The following is a 27,937-nucleotide window of genomic DNA, read 5'->3' as shown; positions in this document are numbered from 1 at the left end:
TATTATATGGCACGCAGGTCTGTTCTTTCGCAGCTATTCCGGCAAACTGCCGGCTATGTTTTGTGATTTTTTGAGTTTTTTGTTTGATTAGTCTTAGGTTGAAATTTTTAAAAGTTGACGAAGGACTCTTTCGAGACAAATTTACTTTTTATGACTATTTTATGAGCTATATTTTTTGGGTACTACAAACACAAACACGCAAAATGATACTAATTTTTGTAATTTTTTTGTAAGTTTTTTTAAAATTTTTGTCATTTTTTGAGTTTTTCTTCTTGGAATTGACTTTTCCAATGACTTACCTCACTCAAAAAAATTACTTCTGAGCTCACTCATGAAACTTTAAATTTTATGAACCTTTACTTATTAAAGGTCAATAGTGTGCATCCAAGTAGTGCCAAACAAATGCCCTAATTCTTGAATATTAGAGTCTTGAGTTTTTGATTTCGAATATTAATTTTGGGATCTTTCCGTTTGTGCCCCCCCAAATATTGCACGTGCATCTGGGGGTGCAAATAAGATCCTAATTTTGAAAAGTCCTATTAGGGATTTCTCCTTATAGAGCTTATGTGTCTCATAAAAATGACAGTCCGAAGCTAACCCAAAAAGTCTAGTGGTCTATTAAAGGACTGGTGGTCGATCTGTCTATTTTATTTCTATAGTTGTTTCAATTCATGTTAAGCCACAAGCGTCTATCGCGGCTATTTTCCGGCAATCTGCCGGCTATGTTATAATTTTATCCCAAAAAAGCTAAGAAGTTCTGCGTCAGCTGCAAAAGATGTTCTGATTATTGAACTCTATCTAGCATTTTGATATAAAATTTTAAGCACTGATATAGTTTTTTAGTGATATATTCAGTACAAGATGGTCAATATATTGTGGGTTTTTGGTGATGTTTGTCTCTAAGTTAAAATTTTCGCAGCCTGTACAGAAATGTTTTGTTTTGCGTAGATGAAGATGAAGGCGACTGGGGATCGAACCCTTTTGCAGACGAACCCGATGACACAGAAAGTATGATATCCACGAATCCTTTTGACGAACCAGACATTCCACAACAAACAAACAATGACCCCGAGGACGAGTACGAAGAAATTGAGGAATGGGTTGACGAAGTCGTAACTGACGAGGAATCGGAGGTAACCAATGATTCGGGTCCCATTCTAGCATCGCCTCAGTTCGGAAATCAAATTGGCAGCGACAATTTTTCATTTGGTGCTTCGAATAAACTGACCTCTGTCAGCCAGAATGTGAGTTTTGAGATCGAAGAAGAGATCTCTGAAATTGCGTTGGCTTCTGAAGCCTCTTTACAAACACCACTTCATCTTGCAGTGTGGAACAAACATGAAAATATTGTTCAACTGATGTTAGAGTTCCGGAAAAAGAGTCCGGACAGAATTAGTCTGGACGAAAAAAACAGTTTCGAACAAACAGCCTTCGCTCTATCTTTGTGGCTGGGACTTAAATGTTCAGACGACCTGCTCAAAGCGGGTTCGAACATCAACGATAAAAATATTGCCGGGGAATCTTTACTTCAGCAAGCGATAGTGCATCAAGATAGCACGAGTGCACTGTTTTTGCTGGATAGAAATGCGGATTTCTCATTCCGAACTACAGAAGGAGAGTCGCCTTTAATGCTCGCAATCAAGCGACACCTGCCTTTGGTCGTGGATGCCTTCTGTATTAGAGGTAACTTGAATAGAGATAAAATAGCTTAAACTACCGAATGATTGGTAATCGATTATTGAGCTCCTCAATTCAACCACGTGTGTTGATTAGTAGCAAACTGAGGAGCCTCTATGATTTATTGGATTGGACTGTTTTTTATTCACCGTAGAAACATAGCGGGTGTATTTGTGCAACAAAGTTGATTGATTGCGTTGTTGTGTATTCTAGGTGCTGATATGTCCCAGACAGATAATAACAACAATTTTCCATTGTGGGTGGCCCTAGAGAGTGGACAGGAGGATGTGGCTTCGATTTTAGTGAGGCACGGCTGTGATGTCAACAGCTGGCACATTTCATTGCAAGAGGGGTATTTCCAGACACTTCTGCACAGGGCAGTCAAGGTATCTTTGAGTTTCATAACTACTACCTTGTGGCAAGATTTTCAAGCTATTAAAGCGATTTGAAAAAAAAAATGTTTGAAGTTACCATTGGTGGTATTTCGCATTCAAGTTATCGTTGGTGGTATTGTTTAGGCAGCTGCTATTTTTAATGAACAAAGAATATGCATTTATTTGAAATTTACGAAGGCGCGAACGAGTCGCAAAACGATAGGCGTTTTATTAATAGCCGCAACCAGTTTGCTGTGGCTATTATTGGCCTTCTCTTGTTTTTTTTCGATAATTCAAAGAATTTAAATTGTATTGGTGTTGGGGCACTGTCGCTTTTTTGAAGATCTGTTCACATAATTTCATGATTTTTGAAGTCAAGTGAAGTGATGATTTTGGTCACGCCTAAACAGGACGTGGAGTGAAAAAGCGAGAGGTTTTGCTGCGTTAAATTTTTTCCCTCTAATTTTAAAGCTGGAACAAAAAGTTACCTTCTCGCTAATGGTTTTTCGGTCACATGCGGCAATTTGGTTTTGATTTTCATTGTTTTTTGATGTTTTTTATCGGATCTTTTCTAAATGGTTTTTCCAATCCATTCATGGTCCAATCTAGGTCTATTTTTTGTTTTGTTACTGAAAATTCTTTGAAATGTTTCATGACATATCCTGTTATGTTTTTTTATTTCGTCGTCAAGATAATTGTTACGACCGTATGACGTCACAATCACTTCATACCTGCTTTTTGTTCATTTGAACTGAATTGCATGCGTGACGTCATTTTCCACTGTAACTGGAGAGATTTTTTTTCAATTGCTTTTTTAAATTTTTAGTCACACGTGACTTTTCTCACTCTCAAAATTGACCTTCACTTGAAATTGACTTTTTTAATAGCCGCACAGCGATAGCTGGGGCTATTATTGGCCTTCTCTTGGTTTTTTTTATTTCGCGATTTTTGTTACGACCATATGACGTCACAACCAGTTCAAATCTGCTGTTTGTTCATTCGTTCATTTCGTTTATGCAATTTCAACTGAAGTGCGTGTGTGACGTCATTTTTCGCTCTTAGTGGAGCGAGTTATTTTTTTGTTCATTCGCGTGATTAAATTTTTGGTCACACTTGACTTACCTCGCTCTCAAAAATGACTTCTTCACTTTGAAATTGACTTTTATTTACTTTAATTCAAAGAGATTAGGTCAATTGGGTGGGTGTCACTCTAAATGAAGCTAATAGAGGCAGCAAAAACTTATAGAGATAAACTTACAGATTTTTAATCAAAATATAACATATCAGCCTTCAATGAAAAGACGAATTTTTTTGGTCTGTCTATTTACTGTTTTTAATTGCTCTTGAACAAAGTTGATAGCAATTATTGTAAACGTTTGTGTCTCTTTTTCGCTTGACAATTTTGCGCTTTTCTTCTAGAACATTCTTTGACTTCTCAGGTGACTTTTTCACGCTTTCGTTCTTCATTTTTGAGTGATCTCTATTGCTCCGAAGTAAAGCTTGTTGGTAATATAAAATCGGCTGCAGCATGATAAGATGATAAGTGATTCGTAGCGCAGTGGTTTTGTGCGTGTGGCTGTGGATCGGGAGGTTAGTGGTTCGAATCCCGGCGGGGAAAGGTTTTTGCACCCATAAAAAAAATTGATCAGAATTTAATTGCCTCAGCTGTCGTTCAAGAGCAATTCTTCTGACATTTGTCGGTTGATGTTTTGAGACTGCAGCTACGAAGCTATTGCGGTTATATTCTGGCAATCTGCCAGCTATGTTTCTTTAATTCAGAGAGATAGGGTCTAGTGAGTGTGTCAACTCTAATTGAAGGTTATTTGAGAGCAGCCAATAAAAGCATTAATAAGTTCTATACTCTTAGTCAAATTTAACATCTCAGCAGTTAAAAAAAGAATTTTTTTTGTCTGTTTCCTTTTTAATAGCCGCCCTCATCTTCTCAGCCGGCTATTATAGATCTCCTAATTTTTTTACTTCGTCAAACAAAAACATGTTTCGCTTTACCTCATTTTGCCGCTTTTTCAACATTTTGCGGGAAATCTTTTTGACTTCTCTAGGCTAGTTTTTCTCTTCTCTCATTCTGCTAAAACTGATTTTGAACATCAGTTGCTCAACAAAGCAATTCAAAATGAACAGAGTCAGTATAAAAAATTGAAGTCAAAAATAGAAACGGGATAAACCCATAAAGCCCAATTTTAGATGCTCGCTATTTGAGCGTCGTCCCTATAAGTCTTAATTACCATCTCTAATGCTTATAATTATTGACAGTAGCCTCTGTAGCCTCTCTCTAAGAAACAGAAGTATGTTCAACTACGAAATGCCATCAAAATAAATCGGACTTAAAAATGTTTTTGTACAAAATTCTTTTTTTTTTCAGTATCTTCTATTCTTTCAATCCCAATCATGCTTATTGGAATCAACGGGGTCTGTTTTCCGGCAATCTTTCGGGTATGTTCTATCTTTTGAGACCGCAGATATACAAAGCAATCTGCCAGCTATGTTTTGCTATTGGGGTCTGGCTGGTAATGACAAACAAAATTTGTATTGTTGCGAATTATTTCTTATTGGTAGTAGCCTCAATAGCTGAGTGAAGCTATTATTGGACTGATCGTGGTTTTATTACGACTTTCTTGTGGGTTTTTGTACCTTTTGGAGTTTTTTGTATCTTGTGGGGTTTTTGTGTCTTGAGGAATTTCTTGTGGTTTTTTTGTACTTAAAGTAATATGAGTTCAGGCCTTGTTTTGACCTACTATGTGTTCACGCATTGTTTTGACCTATAGGGAAAGTGATTTAAATGGCCTTGTGAACTGGTTTTTGATGAGCGAGAGAAGGTTTTTGATTCAGGTACCACGTTAAAGGAATGACTGTTTGACTTTGAATAAGGTTTTTTGACAATATGGGGGCGGTATATTAAGAGAAGCCAGTTTTTGTTGCCTTTTGGGCAACAATTCCGCAAATTTTTGATGGACAGTAGGCTGATAGCAATTAAAAAACTCAAAGATGACCTTATAAAGTAATCTTTTCTATATCCCTCGTTTTTGCAAAAGTTACGGGAAAAAGACTAGCGATCATATTTAAAAAGTTGTCATTGCTTTGTCTAGGGGTTGCTGAAATTCGGCAGATTTACCTAAATTGGAAACCTCCATTTCTCAGTGATTCGAAAATTTTGACTTGTTTTTGTGATATTTTGCCATGTAAAGACAATTTCTACAGACACTTGAGTTGTAGCTTCATTGGATTTTGAGGTACCGTTTCTAAGTGTTTGATTTCGTCATTGCTGAATGTCCATAAAATTCAAATTCAAAATTTTCACTCGTTATTAATATTGGCGTAGCCTAATCGAGCTTTTGCCTAATATCTAATTACGTTGTAAGCCATTTTTGTCGTTTTCAACATTTGGTGTGTAGCTAACTTTGGTTTTTTATAGCCGCCCTCATCTTTTCAGCTGGCTATTATAGCGGTCCTTTTTTTACTTCGTCGAATTTTTTTTTCGCTTTACCCATTTTGCCGCTTTTTCGACATTTTCTGTGAAATCTTTTTGACTTCTCTAGGCTAGTTTAACTCTTCTGTCATTCTGCTCAACGTCCTTTCAAACAGCATCTGCTCAGCAAAGCACTTCAAAATGAAGAGAGTCTAGAAATAGAAACGGGATAAACCCATAAAGCCAAGTTTTAGATGCCCGGTACTTGAACTTTGTTCTCATAAGTTTTAGTTAATATCTATAATGCTTATTGGTATTGATAATAGACCCTGTAACCTCTCACCGAGAGACAGGAGTATGTGCAATTACGAAATGACATCAAAATAAATTGCACTAAAAAAATGTTTTATACAAAAATCAATTTTTGTTGATATTTTCTTTTCTTAAATTTGCCGGGTATGTTTTTTGGAAGCGGAAGTATTTAAATTTCTGCATTTGATGTTACAGTGTTTTGAGAGCCAAAACTGATGCGTTTTAAGCCAAAATATCTCATATTTCGAAATTTTTAATATAATTTTTGACTGGTTTTGCTATCTGTTTTTTGCATCTTAGAAGGAACTTTGCTGTGGTGTGTGTTTATGTTTGCCGCCCTCCTTTAAATCAGGCCTTTTGTTTATCAGTTTTAAACATCAAATAATGTTTTTATAACTGTTTACTTATACAGTACGGATTACGGACTTTCGTCCAATTTTTTGAAATTTTTCCTTTTTCTTTTCATTTGATACTAGAAAAAAAGTTTCTCCTAACCACGAGGGGCTCAAGTTTCGTTTTGTTGATGAAAAAAGGATCACTCAATTCAATCCATTTTTGCTGTTAAAAAACAAATGAGTAGTGCAAAAGTATTGATAATAATGGCAGTGCAAAAGTATTATACAAAATGGCAGTGCAAAACAAAATGGTAGTGCAAAAGTATTAATAATAATAGTATCATGTGCTCAAATAATTAATGTTTATGAATGTAGTGGTTGTTTGTTTTGGTTGAAAGCAATTCTAATTGACCAAATTCATTTGCCTTTTCGAGTAAACTATCTCGAACAACAACGTTTTCTTGCGAGAAGAACATGTTACTGAAATTACTAGGGTTGATTCTAAAACATTGCGGCTTCAACAATTTAGCGAACGAAATTGTGCTGAGCACCTATTACAATTAAACGATTTTTGCTGTTTTATTATCAACTGTTGGATGGCTCTAGCGGTTTGGGTCTTCGAATGGGTGAGTCGACAATCACTTTAACAACCGAAGAACTCCTCTGGTAAAAAAAACCTGTAATTCAGTAGATCATTTGTTTATTAGCGAGCAATTATTTTTTGTTTTACAATTCTAATATCTTGATATTTACATTCAAATATAAGCAAATATTAGACAGATTTTTCCAAAGTTGATTGGAATTCAGTAATAAATTTCAATTATGTAAAAAAGTTTGAACAAAAAGATGGCATGATAAGAGTTATTTAAATAACAATAAAAGGTCAAAGGTTGAACTGGATTTGAGCCACTTCACACTCCCCTCCTTAGGGAGACTTCCGGGCTCAAAAAAATTTCGGTGTCCATCATTCAGCGACGAAGCTCAAATCGGTAAAAGGATACAAGTTTGCCACAGTTTCATACCAGTTAGAAAGAATGCATGCTGTTAAAAAAGAATAGATAATTATCCAACAATAGTAGCAAAAGATGAGACTGACGAAGTTGGTCGACTCCTGCCGAAAATAGTTACTTGATAGTCACCCAACGTAATATTGGACTAAACGTTAGCCTTTTTCAAGGGTACTCCGATGCTTCTCCAGTTTGCTAGGAGAAAATATATTTTACAAAACAACTGCATTGATTCAGAGGTCAGTTTCAATGCGTTGAGAAGAACTTATGAGAGACATGGATCTGAAGTTGATTCTAGAGTTTTGTTCAACGTAGATAATGATGTCCGTGATCGAGATTTACTTCTCGGTCTAGTGGCTTCGGTCAGGATATGATAGTTTTCTTTCCATTTTTGAGGAATGGCATCAGCAGTAATGTTGCCCTTCACACTAATGACTGGTTTTACAGCAATGTCGTCATTTTTAGATTTGAGGAATGAAGGAACAAATTTACGAATGATCCTGACTCTGTGATAGAGATATAGAAACAAGATGTGTAAAATGATGTTCCCTATGAAAACAATAACTGTAAGCGACAGAAACAATTTTAATGGGACGTATTCTTTGAATTCAGACACAAGCGAAGGCTTTAACATTCTCATATCAGCAGTGATCGGCTTCGCAATCTGAACTAAGTCATCACTTGACTTTATTTTTGGGCTTCGAATCAGCTCTGCTCTCACTTTTCTCAGAAGCTCTACTCCCGCTGTTTTTCGAGACTCGAAGTAGGGCATCTGAGCGATTTGTGGGATTTCGCTCATCAAATGCTCTAAGGGGTCTGGTAGCTTAACGTCAATAAGTTTCGCTTCAACTCGGTCGCAGCTCTCGAGATCGGATCGAATCTTCAAATTTTCTCCAACAACTAAACGATTTTTGCTGTTTTATTATCAACTGTTGGATGGCTCTAGCGGTTTGGGTCTTCGAATGGGTGAGTCGACAATCACTTTAACAACCAAAGAACTCCTCTGGTAAAAAAACCTGTAATTCAGTAGATCATTTGTTTATTAGCGAGCAACTATGTTTTGTTTTACAATTTTAATATCTTGTTATTTACATTCAAATATAAGCAAATATTAGACAGATTTTTCCAAAGTTGATTGGAATTCAGTAATAAAGTTCAATTATGTAATAAAGTTTGAACAAAATGATGGCATGATAAGAGTTAGTTAAATAACAATAAAAGGTCAAAGTTTGAACTGGATTTGAGCTACTTCACACTCCCCTCCTCAGGGAGACTTCCGGGCTCGAAAAGATTTCGGTGTCCATCATTCAGCGACGAAGCTCAAATCGGTAAAAGAGTACAATTTTGCCACAGTTTCATACCAGTTAGAAAGAATGCATGCTGTTAAAAAAGAATAGATAATTATCCAACAATAGTAGCAAAAGATGAGACTGACGAAGTTGGTCGACTCCTGCCAAAAATAGTTACTTGATAGTCACCCAACGTAATATTGGACTAAACGTTAGCCTTTTTCAAGGGTACTCCGATGCTTCTCCAGTTTGCTAGGAGAAAATATATTTTACAAAACAACTGCATTGATTCAGAGGTCAGTTTCAATGCGTTGAGAAGAACTTATGAGAGACATGGATCTGAAGTTGATTCTAGAGTTTTGTTCAACGTAGATAATGATGTCCGTGATCGAGATTTACTTCTCGGTCTAGTGGCTTCGGTCAGGATATGATAGTTTTCTTTCCATTTTTGTGGAATGGCATCAGCAGTAATGTTGTCCTTCACACTAATGACTGGTTTTACAGCAATGTCGTCATTTTTAGATTTGAGGAATGAAGGAACAAATTTACGAATGATCCTGACTCTGTGATAGAGATATAGAAACAAGATGTGTAAAATGATGTTCTCTATGAAAACAATAACTGTAAGCGACAGAAACAATTTTAATGGGACGTATTCTTTGAATTCAGACACAAGCGAAGGCTTTAACATTCTCATATCAGCAGTGATCGGCTTCGCAATCTGAACTAAGTCATCACTTGACTTTATTTTTGGGCTTCGAATCAGCTCTGCTCTCACTTTTCTCAGAAGCTCTACTCCCGCTGTTTTTCGAGACTCGAAGTAGGGCATCTGAGCGATTTGTGGGATTTCGCTCATCAAATGCTCTAAGGGGTCTGGTAGCTTAACGTCAATAAGTTTCGCTTCAACTCGGTCGCAGCTCTCGAGATCGGATCGAATCTTCAAATTTTCTCCAACAACTAAACGATTTTTGCTGTTTTATTATCAACTGTTGGATGGCTCTAGCGGTTTGGGTCTTCGAATGGGCGAGTCGGCAATCACTATAACAACTGAAGAACTCCTCTGGTAAAAAACTGTAATTCAGTAGATCAAATGTTTATTAGCAAGCAACTATTTTTTGTGTTACAATTTTAATATCTTGTTATTTACATTCAAATATAAGCAAATATTAGACAGATTTTTCCAAAGTTGATTGGAATTCAGTAATAAAGTTCAATTATGTAATAAAGTTTGAACAAAATGATGGCATGATAAGAGTTAGTTAAATAACAATAAAAGGTCAAAGTTTGAACTGGATTTGAGCTACGTCAGGATGCGGTCTCTCTGGCAGTTTTGGATCATGCCAGGACAGAGCAAAAGAGAATGCAGCCAATATTGATTGACTATACAGTTTCACTTCATCACTGACGGACTAAGTAATGCAGATAAAAACTGAAACTGATGAAAAGTTTTTCGTGGTTTGAATTGAACTGAAAGAGATTAGAGACACAAAACCAGATGACAAAGACACAGAACAAAAATTGGGCTATTATCGACGAACAATTTAATGTTTTCGAAGGCAACTTCCACATTCTACGAGACTGTACCCAAATGCTGTTCTCCAATCAGCAACTCAATTTCAACTTCGACACAGCAGCTTCTCTCCTATCAATGCTCTATGCAGACGTCAAAAGCTATAGAACAGTTCTCTACACGTATCGGATGAATGTCCGAAATGCCATCCCAACGTTACTACAGCAATATTTACCAATATCCTTGGTACCCAAGGAGTCTCCACTTGCTATACTAAAATCTGTCGCTGCTGATCAGTCTTTAAGTGGTAGCAGATTGTCGTTAGCCATACCTCCAACAGATTTATTATCATATTATGACGCAAAACTTCTTCGAGATGTCGTGACTTTGGATGACGGGACTAGTTCCTACAATTGCCATTCCGTTGGCCTCGCGACAAACTGTTTTTTCTACGTACCAGGCTCAAATAGTTCCGACGCCACAGCCAGAACCTTGTATGGCGATCCGATGGGTCATCGAAGCGCCCTATCTTGCCATACCAGAAGATCAAATGGAATCGGTAGAACTTACAAAAGATCAATTCGAAGCATGTATAGGATCAGCTAGATACTGAATATGCCATGAGACTATCGCTACCCAAACGAATCACCCTTCTTGCCTGGCAACTCTTTTCGTTAGTTCAACCCTAAAAGCAGCGGAGACTTACGACACGGAAGTATTTTACCTTCCTACTCAAGCGAATGCTGCCAGTATAGGATATGGTATTTGACTAATCACTTCGGCTTCAGATGCCTATGAAACGCGTGAGTACAGTCTTGACTCTGTACATAAGTCTTGGAACCGAATAATTCCAGGATGTAAGATCTGCATTAATACAGTCGAATGCAACTATCAAATAATTGTTGGAGAAAATTTGAAGATTCGATCCGATCTCGCGAGCTGCGACCGAGTTGAAGCGAAACTTATCGACGTTAAGCTACCAGACCCCTTAGAGCATTTGATGAGCGAAGTCCCGCAAATCGATGAGAGGCCCTGCCCTACTTCGAGTCTCGAACAAAAGCGGGAGTAGAGCTTCTGAGAAAAGTGAAAGCAGAGCTGATTCGAAGCCCAAAAACAAAGTTAAGTGAGGACTTATTTCAGATTGCGAAGCCAATCACTGCTGATATGAGAATGTTAAAGCTTTCGCTTGTCTGAATTCAAAGAATACGTCCCATTAAAATTGTCTCTGTCGCTTACAGTTATTGTTTTCACAGGGAACATCATTTTACACATCTTGTTTCTATATCTCTATCACAGAGTCAGGATCATTCGTAAATTTGTTCCTTCATTGCTCAAATCCAAAAATGACGACATTGCTGTAAAACCAGCCATTAGTGTGAAGGACAACATTACTGCTGATGCCATTCCACAAAAATGGAAAGACAACTATCATATCCTGATCGAAGCCACTAGACCGAGAAGTAAATCTCGATCAGGGACATCATTATCTACGTTGAACAAAACTCTAGAATCAACTTCAGATCCATGTCTCTCACAAACTTCTCAACGCATTGAAACTGAGCTCTGAATTAATGCAGTTGTTTTGTAAAGTATATTTTGTCCTAGCGAACTGGAGAAGCATCGGAGTACCCTTGCAACAGGCTAACGTTTAGTCCAATATTACGTTGGGTGACTATCAAGAAACTATTTTTTGGCTGGAGTCGACCAATTTCCTCAGTCTCATCTTTTGCTACTATTGTTGGATAATTATCTATTCTTTATTAACAGCATGCATTCTTTCTAACTGGTATGGAACTGTGGCAAACTTGTATTCTTTTACCGATTTGAGCTTCGTCGCTGAATGATGGACACCGAAATTTTTTTGAGCCCGGAAGTCTCCCTAAGGAGGGGAGTGTGAAGTGGCTCAAATCCAGTTCAAACTTTGACCTTTTATTGTTATTTAACTGACTCTTATCATGCCATCTTTTTGTTCAAACTTTTTTACATAATTGAAATTTATTACTGAATTCCAATCAACTTTGGAAAAATCTGTCTAATATTTGCTTATATTTGAATGTAAATATCAAGATATTAGAATTGTAAAACAAAAAATAATTGCTCGCTAATAAACAAATGATCTACTGAATTACAGGTTTTTTTTACCAGAGGAGTTCTTCGGTTGTTAAAGTGATTGTCGACTCACCCATTCGAAGACCCAAACCGCTAGAGCCATCCAACAGTTGATAATAAAACAGCAAAAATAGTTTAATTGTAATAGGTGCTCAGCACAATTTCGTTCGCTAAATTGTTGAAGCCGCAATGTTTTAGAATCAACCATAGTAATTTCAGTAACATATTCTTCTCGCAAGAAAACGTTGTTGTTCGAGATAGTTTACTCGAAAAGGCAAATGAATTTGGTCAATTAGAATCGCTTTCAACCAAAACAAACAACCACTACATTCATAAACATTAATTATTTGAGCACATGATAAATCGCAGTGTCATTACTGAAAAATTTTTTTATTCATATTGGAACCCAAGAAAAGTTAGTTCTTAACTCTTACATGTTTCCATGATAAACATTTGCACGACTGCATGCAAGGGTGTGTTTCAGATTCCTAAAAAATGATAAAACTTGTTATTTGATTTTTTTTCGTGTTTGCTTAAGAGTCAAGGTAAAGAATTCCAGTCTTGTAAAGCTTTTCTGACGATTGAATTTACCAATTTAGAGCTTTTGAATTTATAGCCCCAGAACTCGAGTCCAGTTCTTTTAATTTTGATTTTCCTGGTTTTAAGTTCACGGCCCCTGCTTTTATCAAATGCATGCAAATGGTTGGTTTTAATCTTCCAGATGTAATTTCTTCGCTTTAATTTCAAAAAATAATGCATAGGTAGAATCTTATGTTTTATTTTCAGATTTCTAGCTGAATCTAACTTTTTTCTGAAGAAGCTAGCTTTAACTGCTCAATTGAGTTGTCTATCAAGTGCTAGAAAAAGATTTTGGTTGATAGACTGAATGATAGTTGCTGAATAATGAATATGACTCAAAATTAATGCGTTGAGAATGAGTTTTCTTGTGTGGTCTGGAATGGTTCTCCTTATCGTATAAATAATCTTAATATCGGCGGCCATTTTTTAGTATGTGTTTTGTGTTTCTTGGAAAGTTAATAATCTATCAGTGTGGACGCCTAAGTATTTGATTGCCTCTTTTTCATAAATGAGTACATTGTCAACAAACATATGTGTATTTGTAGTTCGTTTTGTTGTTTTAAAGACTATGATTTCTGTTTTAAAGGCGTTGAAGTTAAAATGATTTGATTGGAGAAAAGTAATTAAGTTTTGTGTTTCCTTTTCTAATTTTTTTGCCATCTTCGATTGAGGTATTAGTTGTGAGAACGATTGTCATCGACAAATTGAATTAGTTTTGTTTCGTTGTCAAGCTATTTATGCGTGTCATTTATGTATCAATCAATTGAACAGCAGTGGACCAGGGACCGTTCATGAGGAGCTCGTCTTCTGAGTTCAACTGGATCCGATAGAATGTTTTTTATTTTTACTTGCTGCTCGCGATGAGACAGAAAATAGCCTAGAAAACGTATGAAAAACTATCATACCTAATTTTCCATCAAGGATTTTGTGGTTTAAGGAGTCAAAAGCCTTGGATAAATCCAGTAGAGCAGCAGATACATATTCACCTTTCAGTTTCTCAGCGTATAAACTAAGTACAGTACTTGATTTCGTCTGTAGTTGTAAATCTTTTTCTAAATCCATATTGCGTTTTGTTGATGAGCTTTTCACTCCACAAGAAATCTACAATTTGGTCTCTGAGAAGACTTCCGAAAATTTTGGTATACATGGTGTGAGTGGCATGGGTCAATAGTTGTCTGGATCCACTGTCTCCTTTTTTGAAAAATGGCTCGTAAAGATTTTGGAAAATTTAGTTCTTTGATAGATTGATTTATTATAAATGACGGATGTGGATCAAGTTCAGACGCTGCATCTTTAAGTGACCATGCTGATATTGATGATGGGCCTTGTGTTTTACTTACCTTGAGATGACGTAAGGCGTCGTGACAGTCCTTGTCTCTAACAAAACTGAAACTGAATTTTCGTTTTGAAGGGCGGTGTTTCTCTCTAAGGCCCGTTTCTCTCTGTTCGCTGAGTTGAAAAAATTAAGGTTTGCCATTTTTATTTTCTTCTTTCTTTCAGGCGGCTTTTGCAGCATTATAAAATTCGATGCTGAAATTAGCACCGACCCGACCATCTTAGTAGTTTCAGCAGTTCCCCAGTGTGGCGAAGGAAATGATCTGGGGAGTTGTCTTGACCGGCTATTTCGCGTCTCTTGGCCTCTCCTCTTTGGCAGGTGGTCAACTGTGTCAATTTCCCCGCAATCCTTGCAGTTAAGCTCGTCTGCGGCGCCGATGGAGGCGAGTTTGACCTGGCGTAGGGAGGTTTCTCGGGTGAGGATCTGGTTGAAAATCACCTTAATTTCGATTTCGTGCTTTCTTCGTCCTTGAGATTTTGATGAACTCCTTCCACTTTCCATCGAAATTTTTGTCTGCTTTTCTCTCACGTCTGACGGCTGATCGTGCAGTTCGATACGTTATTGGCCGGTCGTCTTGAGGTAGTCTAGCAGCTTTATTTGCTGGTGTGTCAGCGTGTTCATTTCCTTCTAATCCGGTAATGTGATGGGACCCACACGAACACCACTTTGTGGAGTCGGTTGAGCAGTTGCCAGATTCAGACTGCTGTCCGTGTGTCCTGGTGTTCGGGGCCCGAAATCAGCTTTTCAATTGCTGATTTGGAATCAGTCATCAGCGGATACTGGAGCCGTGTTCAGGTCTCAGTTCGACTGTTTATGACAGAGCAGTTTCAATTGCAGTCATTTCTGCATGAAAAGAGGAGCAGAGCTTCCCTGTGTTGCCCTGAGGGTGGTTCCGACCAGCAGGGTCTCAACCACACAACCGCCTCCTCCGTTTCTTCCTCCTTCTTTCGCGGAGCCGTCTGTCCAGATGGTGATATCGTCAGGTGGAAGATCTGAGAGGAGCTTTTCTGTCATTTGGACTCGTCTTTCTTTAGACAGTCGCTTGAGGTTGTTTTCGACCAGGTCCAGATGGAACTCGACTATTGGATTGGTGTCTTCCCATGGCGGGTACTCATTTAGGCTTGTTTCTTTTTCAGTTGATTCAAGGGTCTTGGTACACTGAAAATCAGTGGCCATCCTCCGCCAACATCCTGTGTAGGGGCGCCTCGAGTCTGTCTTCTCATGTCCCTGTTTCCAAGATTCATGTTTTTTCGCGGTTATGTAGTTTCCGAAAACGTTTCTGAAACATATAATGTCCGTTTGCGATTTTCTCTGATTATGTATCTCATATCAGTTGCCATTTTTGCCTGTCCGCTCCCGCTGCTGCAATGAGATCTGCATAAAATTTGGTTAAATCATTTGTTTCCAATTTCTTAACATCTTGCTTTAGTTTAAAACAGGTTCTGTAGTTTTCGTCATTCAAAAATTTATCTCTTGTAATTTTAAGAGACTTAGTTTATCTAGTTAGCCATTTATCAGCCACTTGAAAACTAATTTTACAATTCAAAGAATTTGAATTGTATTGGGGCGCTGTCTTTTTTTAAAGATCTGGTTACACATTTTCATGATTTTTGAAGTCAAATTGGAGTAGTGATTTTGGTTACGCCGAAACAGGAAGTGGAGCGAAAAAGCGGGTGGTTTTGCGGCGTGAAATTTTTTCGCTCTAAATTTAAAGTAGAGTGAGAAAACGGTGTTTGAACAAAAGTTCGCTTTCTCGCTAGTGGTTTTTTGTTCACATGCGGCATTTTCACTTTGATTTTTACTGTTTTTTCGATTCTTTGGATCGGATTTTCTAAATGGTTTTGCCAATCCATTCATAGTCCGTAGGTCCAGTTTTCTGTTTAGTCAATGAAAATTCTTTGAATTGTACGTCAGGACTTGTCCTGCTATGTTATTTGTTTCGTGTGAAACATTTTTTAGAGGCGCTTGGTGATTTAGTACTTGCGCTAGCAGATAATCAAAAACGTCAACCATTTGAGATGGGTTCAAATTGTTGTTATAGAAAAGTGACCAATTTAGGTCCCTTACAGCTGTATGATAGCTTGATTTTTTATAGTTGCTCTTGTCATTAATGTATTTAATTAATCGGCGTTGTTTTGTTTTTGCATGGTAGTTAACATTTCCTATAAGTGTTTGTTGTCAGCTGTGTTTATTATTTGGACTCTAAACATAATGCAAATGAAATATTTCAACTTGATTACTGATTTTCATTTCTTAGGAGAAGAATGAACCTGTGGCATGTTTTCTGGTCCGATGCTGTGGCAATGTGGACTTGGAAGCCACGTTTCAGGAGTCAAGCTCAGGGTCTAACAGCTATCCCGAGAATGTCAGGTAACATCTCAACAGCCTGTTTTCGTCCGGCTACAACTGAGCTAATTTATATGTGTGTTTTTAGACAGCAGGTGGAGAGACAGGACACCCCTGGCCATCTGGCGTCTCGGCTTGGTCTGGCAGCTGTGCTATTGGCCATGTTGGAGCATGGGTTCAAGGTCAACAGCAAAAATGCTGAGAAGAAGACCTGCCTGCACATTGCTATTGAATCAGAACATGCAGTTAGTTTACCTTATGTCCTTATTTTGCATGGTGTATTTTACTGATTTTTGAGCAATAAGGAGACATTTTAACATTGCTGTTTAGCATGCCGTTTTTAGTAATTCACATCTGGAAAAAGTGTGTACTGAAATTTTGAGCCGTGGTTTTGCGATTATTAGTTGACTAATATATTTAGTTCCAAATTTTCCGGGGTGTTTTGTGTGACACGTTGCTAGACATACTGGGTGGAAATATAATTGCTTACCCGTATCTCCGCTATGAATTATATTAGGCTGGTTTTGTTAGTTTTATTTCAGGTAAGATCCATTTAGAACTTCTAAGATGTCACTTCTAGTTAATTGTTTGCGGAAAGAGAAGAATTCGTCTTCATATTTCCTCAGCTATATATTTTAATATACATGTTTGCGTTTGTTGCAGAATTGCATTGATGTGTTGATGACGTGTGCAGACGTGTCTCTCTCTGCCAAAGACGCCAGAGGAGTGACTCCCTTCGGATACACTCTGAGACATAGGAATGACAGGGCTGCCAATCTGATACTGCAGAAGGACCCCAGTGCAGTTGAGCACCTCGACAATAGAGGACGCAGTCTATTGCACATGGCAGGTTGGTGTTGAAACCTCTTGTGGTATTGGACCTTGGAATTGCTATACATTGGAGACAAGAGTTATCATGACCGGATGAATCACTTGTGACCAATTACAGATAACTTGCATACAAGGAGTGGCATTCATGTTTCTCTTGATCCATATGGTTTCTAGAACTTTGTCTAGCATGTCTGATAATATTGATTAACCTCAAATGTGACTTCATGTAACAGTCTCAACAGTTCGAAATTTTGGATATGAGGTTGTTTATACCATCAAAACTAGCGATTTGAGAATCATGAATCTTTTTTTTACTCAGAATAAGAGTGAAATGTGTTAATATCATTAATAGCCGCCCTCATCTTCTCAGCCGGCTATTATAGCGCTCCTATTTTTACAATTCAAAGAATTTGAATTGTATTGGGGCGCTGTCTTTTTTTTTAAGATCTGTTCACACATTTTCATGATTTTTGAAGTCAAATTGGAGTAGTGATTTTGGTCACGCCGAAACAGGAAATGGAGCGAAAAAGCGAGTGGTTTTGCGGCGTGAAATTTTTTCGCTCTAAATTTAAAGTAGAGTGAGAAAACGGTGTTTGAACAAAAATTCGCTTTCTCGCTAGTGGTTTTTTTGTTCACATGCGGCAATTTCACTTTGATTTTTACTGTTTTTTTCGATTTTTTGGATCGGATTTTTTTCTAAATGGTTTTTCCAATCCATTCATAGTCCGTTTTAGGTCTAGTTTTTCTAGTCAATGAAAATTCTTTGAATTGTACGTCAGGACTTGTCCTGCTATGTTTTTTTTTACTTCGTCGAATAAAAAAATGTTTCGCTTTACCTCATTTTGCCGCCTTTTCAACATTTTGCGTGAAATCTTTTTGACTTCTCTAGGCTAGTTTCTCTCTTCTCTCATTCTGCTAAAAGTGATTTTGAACATCAGTTGCTCAGCAAAGCAATTCAAAATGAACAGAGTCAGTATAAAAAATTGAAGTCAGAAATAGAAACGGGATAAACCCATAAAGCCCAATTTTAGATGCCCGCTATTTGAACGTCGTTCCTGTAAGTATTAGTTACCTCTCTCTAATGCTTAATGTTATTGATAGTAGCCCCTGTAGCCTCTCTCTACGAAACAGAAGTATGTTCAACTACGAAATGCCATCAAAATAAATCGGACTTAAAAAAATGTTTTTGTACAAAAATCTTTTTTTTTCAATATCTTCTGTTATTTCAATCCCAATCATGCTTATTGGAATCAACGGCGGCTATTTTCCGGCAATCTGCCGGGTATGTTTAGACTTCGAATAGAATTCATCTTTGCATAAAGTTTGTTTTTCATTGAGACAGTGAAATTTGAGCAAGTCTGCTTTTGTTTTAGTGCAATCGATCGATCTCCAGTCAGTTCTGTTCCTCCTCACGTGTAGAGCGAATGTCAACGTCAGAATGCAGGACAAATCAGACATGACACCCCTGCACGTTGCCGCCCTTACTGCTCAACCCAACAATGAGTCCCTCCAAATGATAATGAGAAACTTGATTCTAGCTGGTGCTAATGTCAATGCAGTCACGAGGACTGTACAAACTGCGCTTCATTTGGCTGCCGACCGAGGGAGTCATGAATTGTGTGCGATTCTGTTGGAGAGTGGTGGTGCTGACGTCAATATTCAAGATGCAGAAGGCAATACTGCTCTCCATCTGGCAGTGAAAAGTCGCCATGTTTATACCATCAAACGCATTATAGGTATTATGATATCCTAAAAACTCAGATGAAAATTGTACTTGAGTTTATGTCTACACGACTCATAGGTAGTACAATATCTAAATTGAGATGCAAATTATGAGACTGATGAGACAAGTCATATGTGCTCCGTGATCCAAATAACTTCTTGACAAATTTGAGACCGCTACGAGAGCGTTTCTGCACCGATCTTAGATGCAGTAGAGCCATTCATATTTGAAGATGAAAGCACATGTTCCTTATTTTTTAGATTACCAAAATTATCACTGCGCCAAAAGTGCCTGACCGAAACTTAGGGTTTAAATATATCGGTTTCTGTAACCGAAAGCTGTAAACCAAATCCTGCAATGCTTTCGGATTTTTTGCAGATTTAAAAGAGAATGTAATCTAAGAGAGAGTTTTGTATTGTTAGAGCTGAGCAGGAACAAGTTGGACATGAGAGTTTGCAATGGGAGAGGGAGGAATGCACTGCACACTCTAGCTGCCTGCTCATCCAAGGCAGACTCCACATCTGTCATGTCCATATTTCCACTACTTCTCAACGCTGCAGGTTACTCCCTTTTCATTTCAAACGGATAAACTTTTCGAATAAACTATAGGAGAAATATTTTAAGAAGAAAAAGTGGAAATCGAACTGGGAAAAATATGCATATTTATCTGTTTCTGTGAGTGAATTCAAGAAAAAAAAATGTGCATACAAATTGGTTTACAGTAAAGAAACTAACGCATTGTGCTGATGCATAGACACACAGTTCCAAGCGCTTTTTAATTGTTCTTGAACGAAGTTCGTAGCAGTTATTGTAAACGTGTGTGTCTTTTTTATGCAATTTTTTCGCTGGACCATTTTGCACTTTTCTTCTAGAACATTCTTTGACTTCTCAAGTGACTTTTTTACGCTTTCGTTCATCATTTTTGAGTGATCTCTATTGCTCTCTTGCTCTCACTTGTCGCTGATATATAATCGCTTGCAGTGTTTAGTGCGGGGGCAGTGGACCGGCAGGTCAATGGTTCGAATCCCGTGGGGGTAAAGGGTTTTGCACCCATAAAGAAAAATTGATTTAGGCTAGAGACACTGAATTAAATTGCCTTGCCTGTCGTTCAAGAGCAAGTCTTCCGACATTTGTCGGTTTATGTTTATAGCTGCGAAACTGTAAACTGAGCGTAGCTATATTATGGGGATGCTGTTTTTTTACAATTGAAAGAATTTGAATTTTATTGGGGCGCTGTCTTAATTGCTCACAAACAAAGTTTTTTCTAGAAATTTTGTTAGTCCTGTGGTCTTTTCGTCCTCAAAAACGGGATAAAGAGGTACCTCTCGCAGGGTATTAGGTAGCCGAGCAGCTCTCTTAGAGCCATACACCTTACTAGTCTCCAAGAATGCGATTCACCGAAACTAATGTGAGGAGACAAGTTCAAGGCGTGAAGGGCGGTTCCTACTCTTAAAAGTTTGAGTCCCCCTCAGTCCCCCACCCACTTATTCACCCCCTCTCATTCCACCCTCCCCCCTCTCCTCACCACAACACCCCATCCTCCACTTGGCGGTATGGACCCCCTCTCGTCCAGCCTTCCCAACCCTGCGTCACCCCCATCTTTTGAGCCCCCAGTCCACTCAACCCCACTGCTGGCCTGCTTTTTTCAATAAAAAAGTCCTGTGGTCTTTTCGTCCTCAAAAACGGGATAAAGAGGTACCTCTCTCAGGGTATTAGGTAGCCGAGCAGCTCTCTTAGAGCCATACACCTTACTAGTCTCCAAGAATGCGATTCACCGAAACTAATGTGAGGAGACAAGTTCAAGGCGTGAAGGGCGGTTCCTACTCTTAAAAGTTTGAGTCCCCCTCAGTCCCCCACCCACTTATTCACCCCCTCTCATTCCACCCTCCCCCCCCCCCCCCCCCCTCTCCTCACCACAACACCCCATCCTCCACTTGGCGGTATGGACCCCCTCTCGTCCAGCCTTCCCAACCCTGCGTCACCCCCATCTTTTGAGCCCCCAGTCCACTCAACCCCACTGCTGGTCTGCTTTTTTCAATAAAAATTGAATTGGTCCTCGTCCCATAAGAGTTTGGCATTTTTTAGTTGTCGTCTCTGAAGTATCTTTTTTCTTTGAAGGAGAAATATTTCTGGTTCATTAATGATTTTTCGCTCAAGGAGCATCCTCTCTGACTACGTTGTGAGCATGATGAGGTAAAGCCGAGCATTCAATTGTCAAGTTAAATTCGATAATCACAATTGGGTCTTGCTAACGTCCAACAACAGAAATTTTGTATCAAGGTAAAGTCCGGTAGCAAACTCTTGGGTCGAGCTAAACTCGATTTTAACCTAACAGCGAGCTTAAATTTTTTCCTGGACTTTTTGGGTAGAGCATATGGTCTTTTCATTCCACTTTTGAGTAGCCTTTAAATAAGTCGTAGCATGACCAGGTTAATGTAAAATTTGAGGTCAGTTTTTTTTGGGGGGGGGGGGAGGGGGGCAATCAATTGTTTTTGCATACAGAAATACCGAAAAGTTCTTACCCCAATGCTGGTCTACTTCTCAATAAAAATAGAATTTTACAGAATACGGTTGAATGGCTTTTCGACTTTCATTTGTTTTTTGACAGAATGCCTAATGTAGATAACCATTTTTTGTCGTTTTTTGTCCAATTGGCCTCATTTTGTTTGCTTATAATTTAGTTCCTTGTAGAAATAGTTTTTAATAGAAGCTGTATAATATGTGCACCTCTGAAATTGATACCACAGTTTTTTTGTCAGTCCTTTTAAATTCTAAATGAGCACATTTTTCCCTATTTTTTATTCATTTTCGGCTTTTTTGAAATCCATGTCTTCAATTTTGGATGTTAAATCGGATTCTTTCAAAAATCAGTGCATATGGCAATTTTACCCGATTTTAGCAGTTTTTGTCCAATTTTACCTTTGTGTTTGTTTTTGGATTTAATTACTAAAAAAAGTCATTTTGTGCAGTGCCAGGGATCTTAATTTACTTTTACTATTAATCGAATAAATTTGTGGCGTTTAGTGACTGAAAAATTTTTCTTCAAGTGCAATTTTGAAAAATTTTTTGATAACTTTATTCCAAAACAGTTTGTTGTTTCCAATCTGAACTATGTTTCTGCATCTTAATCTAAACAGGAGGATAGCTACATAATTTTATGTCAAATAAGGAAATGCAATTGCCTCTACTTCATATTTTTTCAATTTGATTTTAAACTTTCAAACAAGTCTTTTTGTTTGTTTTTGTTTCTTTCCTTATTCTCCGCGTTCTAGCATGTATCAATCTATCGTTTTCTTGAGAACTACACTTTTTATCAGCTCTGCTTTTTTCAGTTTTAATGATTTTAGCTTTTTTTAGATTTTTTTGTTTGAAATTGATTTCATTTGACATAGTGCGGCACTGAGAATTTACTTGAAATGCCGTTAAAACATTTTGACTGATAATTGCTTTCTACGAAAAGTATTAGGTCTTTTTCCTTTGATGCGTTTTTGCCTGTATATCCTGTTTCTTTTGTCTTTTTGTGATTAATTTGTAAATTTTTCAACTAATTTGCTGATTTTCAAGTCTTGTTAAGATTTTTGGCCCATTATATGGTTTGATTGAATTTATCGGTAATTGAGCTAAAGCCTCATAGGCATGTTTTACTAAAATTATAGAAGTATATTTTGCTACAATTTGTCTCTTTCTAAACTATTTGACAGAAAATTGAGAAAATTTTATACTTTTTTTCTAGTTTTTCTTCTTTTTCAAAGATAGAGATATTTGTGAGCTCATTAATGCTTAGCTGATATTTTGTGGTTGAAAAACTAGTTATCATTGCATGAAACAACGGTGGAGGTTTGTTTGTGTACTTTTACTATATGAAAATTAAAATGAATTTTCCTAAGTATTTTTTATATGACTTGCCGAAATGTTCTTTCGTTGTTTGACTTTTGTTTTCTCTGCATTGATGCGTTCTGTATGGAGACATTAGCTATTTGAAAATCAGTTCCTTTGGTGGATACGAGTTCGAGTCGTTTCCGGAATTCTTCCGGCTATGTTTCCGACACATGACTTACCTCACTCTCAGAAATGACTTCCGCACTTTGAAATTGACTTTTCTTCACTATAATTCAAAGAAGTAAGATCAAGTGAGTGTTTGGTAGTACCCTAAGTGAAATTTATTTGAGAGCAACAAATCTTAATCAAAATTTAACGTCGCATCCTTAAATGAAAAGAGTAATCTTTTTGGTCTCTCTTTTTAACTGTTTTTTTTAGACTTGAGATCTACGAAGCTATATGCGGCTATTTTATGGCAATCTGTCAGCTATGTTTTTAATTTCAAGCAAGAATTGACCTTTTTTGTGGTCATGTCCGAATATGTGCTACTAATTGATTACTGGAGGCCTCCAGTCTTTATAAAACCGTCCAGCAAGAACGTGATAAAAATTAACTTTGTTTATAGTGACAAGGAAAGGTTCAAGTATGCTCTACCGTTTTTTGATCAGCTTATTAATTGTTAAAGCATTTCTTTATTCACGTTTTTCATTCCCGTTAACACTTTTATGCAATAAAAGATCATACTTTTTAAAATTAGTTGGCTTATTCTGAAAATCTTTACCCGATAATTGAATTAGGAAAAATTAATTCGACCTGGGTTTTAATTTTTCAGAGGACTACCCTCATGTCCTCAATTTGCTTATCTCTGAGTACACTGTTTAATGAGTTCAATTTTAATCCGCTTGATATCTTGAAACATTGTGGTCGCTTGAAACCAAGTCATCGTGTGCTTTTAAATTGTAGCTATGAGGCTTATTTTGGTAAAGTAATATAATAATGATGGAAAATCTTACCTGAGCACATATTTCGGAAACAACGGAACAATGCAACGAATGCAAAGCTATTAAGATAACCAATTGTAGCGTGGAATATTGATTAGGTCAATTTCTGTTCTTCAATTCCTTTAATATTATGGACTGCACATCTGTCACATGATATTGAACCAAATTTCCATTATTGTTGCCATTCATGACTTCAGCAACTGATAGTTTTTAATTAATTCGCGACAGTATTGTGAGACCTTGAAATGTTTTAAGGGAGCACAATATCTCTCAATGATGAAGATCTGGAGGGGAATACAATGTTGCTTTTGGCATACATCAATGGTCACTCTCAGCTGTGCAGAGCACTGGTGTCCAGAGGCGTGGCATTGGGCACTGTGAACAGACAGGGTCTGAGCATATTCACATATCCAGCAGCAACCACTGACTTGCTGCATGGGCTTCTCAAACTAGTTAGCAGGTGAGTGGTCGAAATTATTATCTTTCCCCTAATTGAGAAATGATGCTGAATTCATTTTTTTGGTCTGCAAACTGGGTTGTACTTTTGTTGTTCTTCTGGTTGTGTTTCGGCTTATATTTAGCGTTACACAAGTGGGCAGTACCCCAGTGGTTTTGGAACTTCTAACGTGGCAAATCTTGTAAGATGATAGCGAAGAGTTGATTTTTCGACATGTTAGATGCTTCAGAATATATCGTAGCAAAAAATTTTTGTAGGACATGATAAGTTATGTTTTTATAGCTGCGAAGCTGTAAGCTGAGCGTAGCTATATTGCGGTTCTGATTTTTTACGACTCGAAGAGGAGTATTCGTTTTGTTGAGGTTTTTTTTACCGGAAGTACTATTCGTTCAGACGCTGTTTTAACCTGAAAGCGAAAGTGAGTAAAATTGCCGTGTGAACTAATTTTTTTTGAGCGAGAGAAGTTTTTGGATCATGCGCTGCTGAGTGAATGACTTTTTGTCTTTCAAAAGTATTTTTTTGACGGAATGGCACATATAGATAACCGTTTTTTCGTCTAAGTGGCCCAGTTTTTTTCCTTGTATTTTGGTTTTTTGTAGAAATAATTTTTATTCAATGCTATACTGAAATGTATACCTCGGAATTTGATTCCACAGTGTTTTGAAGAATGCGTTTCAAGGTCAAAATTGGCACTTTCTTTTTTTGATATTTTAGTTTTTTTTGGCCTTTTTTCTATTAATTTCTTCATTGTTGGGTCTTTCAACCGCCTTTTTTTTTCCAAAATCAGTTAATATGGCAACTTCACTTTGATAATTCATATCATCAACGCCTCTTTCTACCTCTATGTAATTTTGTTTTGTAAAATTGTTCATATGCTAATCCGATTTTCGTAGTTTTTTTTCCAATTTTTCTGAAGTGTTTTGTTTTTCTTTCGGTTTTAATTACTCCAAATAGTCTTTTTGTGCAACATCAGGGACTTTAGTTTCGTTTCAAAAAATTCAATCACTTTTTGGCGTTAAATTTTTGAAAAACAGTTAAAAGTTTTTTCATAACTTCGGTCTTAAAAATTTCAAAAATGTTTCGTATGTTTGAATTGTTTTTTGTTTATTTTGTTCTGTTCAGGAAGATGGCTTTTTGTCTCGGATGACATGTTAGGTTTCTTTGTCTCAATTACTGAACAATGTAATGTATTCGTTTTTCTTGATTTTTTTAATTGACTTTTAAAATTCAAAACTCAAGAATTGTTCTTTTTTTGTTACGGTGTTTGTTACATTGTGTGCATTTTCTTCACATTCTAGCTTGCTTGATTCTATTGTTGTCTTGGCATCTACATTTTCATTCGTTGTTTTGATTTTTCAGCTTTTAAAATTGAGTGATTTCAGCTTTTTCTTAGATTTTCGTTATTTCTTTGGCTTACAATTAATTTCATTCAACATAAGGCAGTACTGAGAGGTTGCTAGAAAGCCTTTTTCCAAATTTTCACTTCTTAAGTTTTATTACCATTTTCTTGTGGCCTTTGTATTGTTTTCAATCATTTTTGCCTTTGAATATTATTCTATTGCTTAGTCTTTTCTATGATTAATTTAATTTTTGTTTTTTTAATTTTTTTTTATGAAATCATTTTGTCTAGCATACGTACAACAAGGAAGCAATATGTGTTGTTTTTGTCCTAATTGCAGTGATTTGAATTCTTATTTTAGTGGTTTTCTGGTTCTTAAATTTGAGCTTCCTTTTTTGAAAAATTTAACTGAGTTTTAAGATTATTATCTGCAGTTCGCTTTTGCGATCTTTTAGCGACTAGAATTATAATTATTAGGGCAATTGATAGCCCATTCCTGCTTTTTGAGCCTATCCGTATTTTGATCATCCTAATTATGTCGGATTTTTTTAACGTTTCCAAAGGTTTTCAATAATGTAAAATTTTGCTGCTGTTTATTTCTCTTGGTGAGTGGTTTGATTTTCACCAATTTTTAGATCAAACCTAGTGAGTGAATGAGTGAATGGTTTAATACAAAAGGTAATTGCTTCAGGTGCATTTACGGTTTTTTGCGAAGTCTTGACTTTTCGAGTCGCTTCCTTAATTCTTCCGGCTATGTTTTTTTGTTTCGTCGTCTGACGCTCTTTTTTCGTTTTACATTTGTTCACACAGCAAAGCTGAAAAGGTCAAATTTTCTGAATGACTTCTTCCTCTCACTAACGGTGTTTGCGCGCGTGACGTCATTTCTCACTCGCCTTAGCAAAAGTTTTAGGTTATTTGCGTGATTAGATTTTGATCATACGTGACTTACCTCACTCAATAAAATGACTTTTGCACTTTAAAACTTAAGTTTAGTTTGAATTTTAAGGTCAAAGGAACTCAATTGTGTAGTAAAGGCCCCTAATAAGAGGCTTCTGCTGATCGAATTTTAACAAGCTTTATTATTTTATCGCTGAATGTTTTTTAGCCTAGTTTTTTGAGCGGCGTCGATTATTTTTCAATTTAGATCTGTATCTGTTTCTATCTCTATTATATGGCACGCAGTTCTATTCTTTCGCAGCTATTCCGGAAATCTGCCGGCTATGTTTTTAATTAGCCGAGTCTTTTTAAAATGGCTTAGATTTTCTTGATATTTGGGCATCTTAAGTTGTAAGTTGGGCATCTTATGTTATCTCTCCGGCTAATCGCTAATGAGTTTCGCAAAAAATGAATGGTTGCTTCAGTGAGCCTACGTGGAGTGAATCGGACGCTTGCATGGAGTGTTCCGCTAGGTTTACAGTGACCTTCAGACGTCACCACTGCAGACACTGTGGTCGTACCCTCTGTGCCAACTGCTCCTCTCAAATGTCACCCATTCCCAAGTTCCACATTGACAAGAATGTAAGAGTGTGCCAGCACTGTTACCACGTCATCCGAATGGGCGGTGCTATCTGAGCTGACTGGCCATAAAGAACTGGATGGCGTCTATTGTCAACTTGTGATTTTTGTTGTTTGGAGTGGAAGCTTAGTCTCCCAATGTATAGATAGACAAATCGATGCTCAAAAACGGAGAGCTCAGAGCTCTTAATGATCATTGTATTTTACTTACCAAGCCCTTCTAAACGTAACTTACCGCACGCAATAAATCATATCTACACTCACTTTATGGATTCAAATTCTATTTGAAGGCGATTTGAATGCATTTGAACTAAGCCGTAAAACTTATGAAGGGACGGATTTGACAATTATCTTCTATTGTTGATATTATAAATGAAGAGTTATTCGTGGATCAAATCATCTTTAATGGCGGTAAAAAGAAGTGGAAGAAACCCCTTATTGGCGATATAACGGACTTTTTTCATCATCAAAATGTTTTCCAAATTTGTTCATTTTGAGAGCTAGATTGTCCAATTTTCTATAGGTGGTTATTGTAGTGGATCAGACAAAATTAACAGCTGTAACAGTCCCCCAAATTTTTGCAGCCCTACAGGTCAGGTCGTTTTTTAAACCCAACGGTCGGAAGACCATTTCTTTCTCTCAATGGAAAGAATTTTTTGAATACGTTTTTTCGAGCAGAAAATTAGGGGTCACTGTACTCATCTAGGAGAAAAAAAGCATAAGACTAACAATTTTTTAGTGGAGCAAGTTTTTTTTCGTTCATTCTCGTTATTAAATTTTTAGTCACACTTGACTTACCTCACTCTCAAAAATGACTTCCTCACTTTGCAATTGACTTTCATTTACTTCAATTCAAAGAGATAGGGTCAAATGAGTGTGTGTCACTCTAAATGAAGGTTATTTGAGAGCAGCTAATAGAGGCAGCAAAAACTTATACAGATTTTTTATCAAAAT

At 37.1% G+C, this 27,937-nt stretch overlaps 1 protein-coding gene across 1 annotated transcript in view; it reads left to right on the top strand.

Annotated features, from left to right (window-relative positions):
* The window catches only part of LOC142349068 (rabankyrin-5-like), a 110,889-nt gene extending 83,332 nt beyond the window's left edge, over positions 1–27,557 (top strand). Inside the window, exons 11-19 of the mRNA XM_075400481.1 lie at positions 949–1,683; positions 1,891–2,063; positions 16,210–16,322; positions 16,387–16,543; positions 16,962–17,148; positions 18,503–18,865; positions 19,275–19,412; positions 23,928–24,132; positions 26,830–27,557. Coding sequence (XP_075256596.1) covers positions 949–1,683; positions 1,891–2,063; positions 16,210–16,322; positions 16,387–16,543; positions 16,962–17,148; positions 18,503–18,865; positions 19,275–19,412; positions 23,928–24,132; positions 26,830–27,040 — 2,282 coding nt within the window. The 3' untranslated portion in view covers positions 27,041–27,557. The remainder of the gene's footprint in view (positions 1–948; positions 1,684–1,890; positions 2,064–16,209; positions 16,323–16,386; positions 16,544–16,961; positions 17,149–18,502; positions 18,866–19,274; positions 19,413–23,927; positions 24,133–26,829) is intronic.
* The last annotated feature ends 380 nt before the right edge of the window (positions 27,558–27,937 follow it).

Source organism: Convolutriloba macropyga, chromosome 11 (genome assembly GCF_964194025.1).
Source record: "Convolutriloba macropyga chromosome 11, txConMacr16.3, whole genome shotgun sequence".
Taxonomy (NCBI): Eukaryota; Metazoa; Xenacoelomorpha; order Acoela; family Convolutidae; genus Convolutriloba; species Convolutriloba macropyga.
Note: the sequence above shows the minus strand (reverse complement) of the source record. Positions and strands in the feature narration are given on the sequence as shown.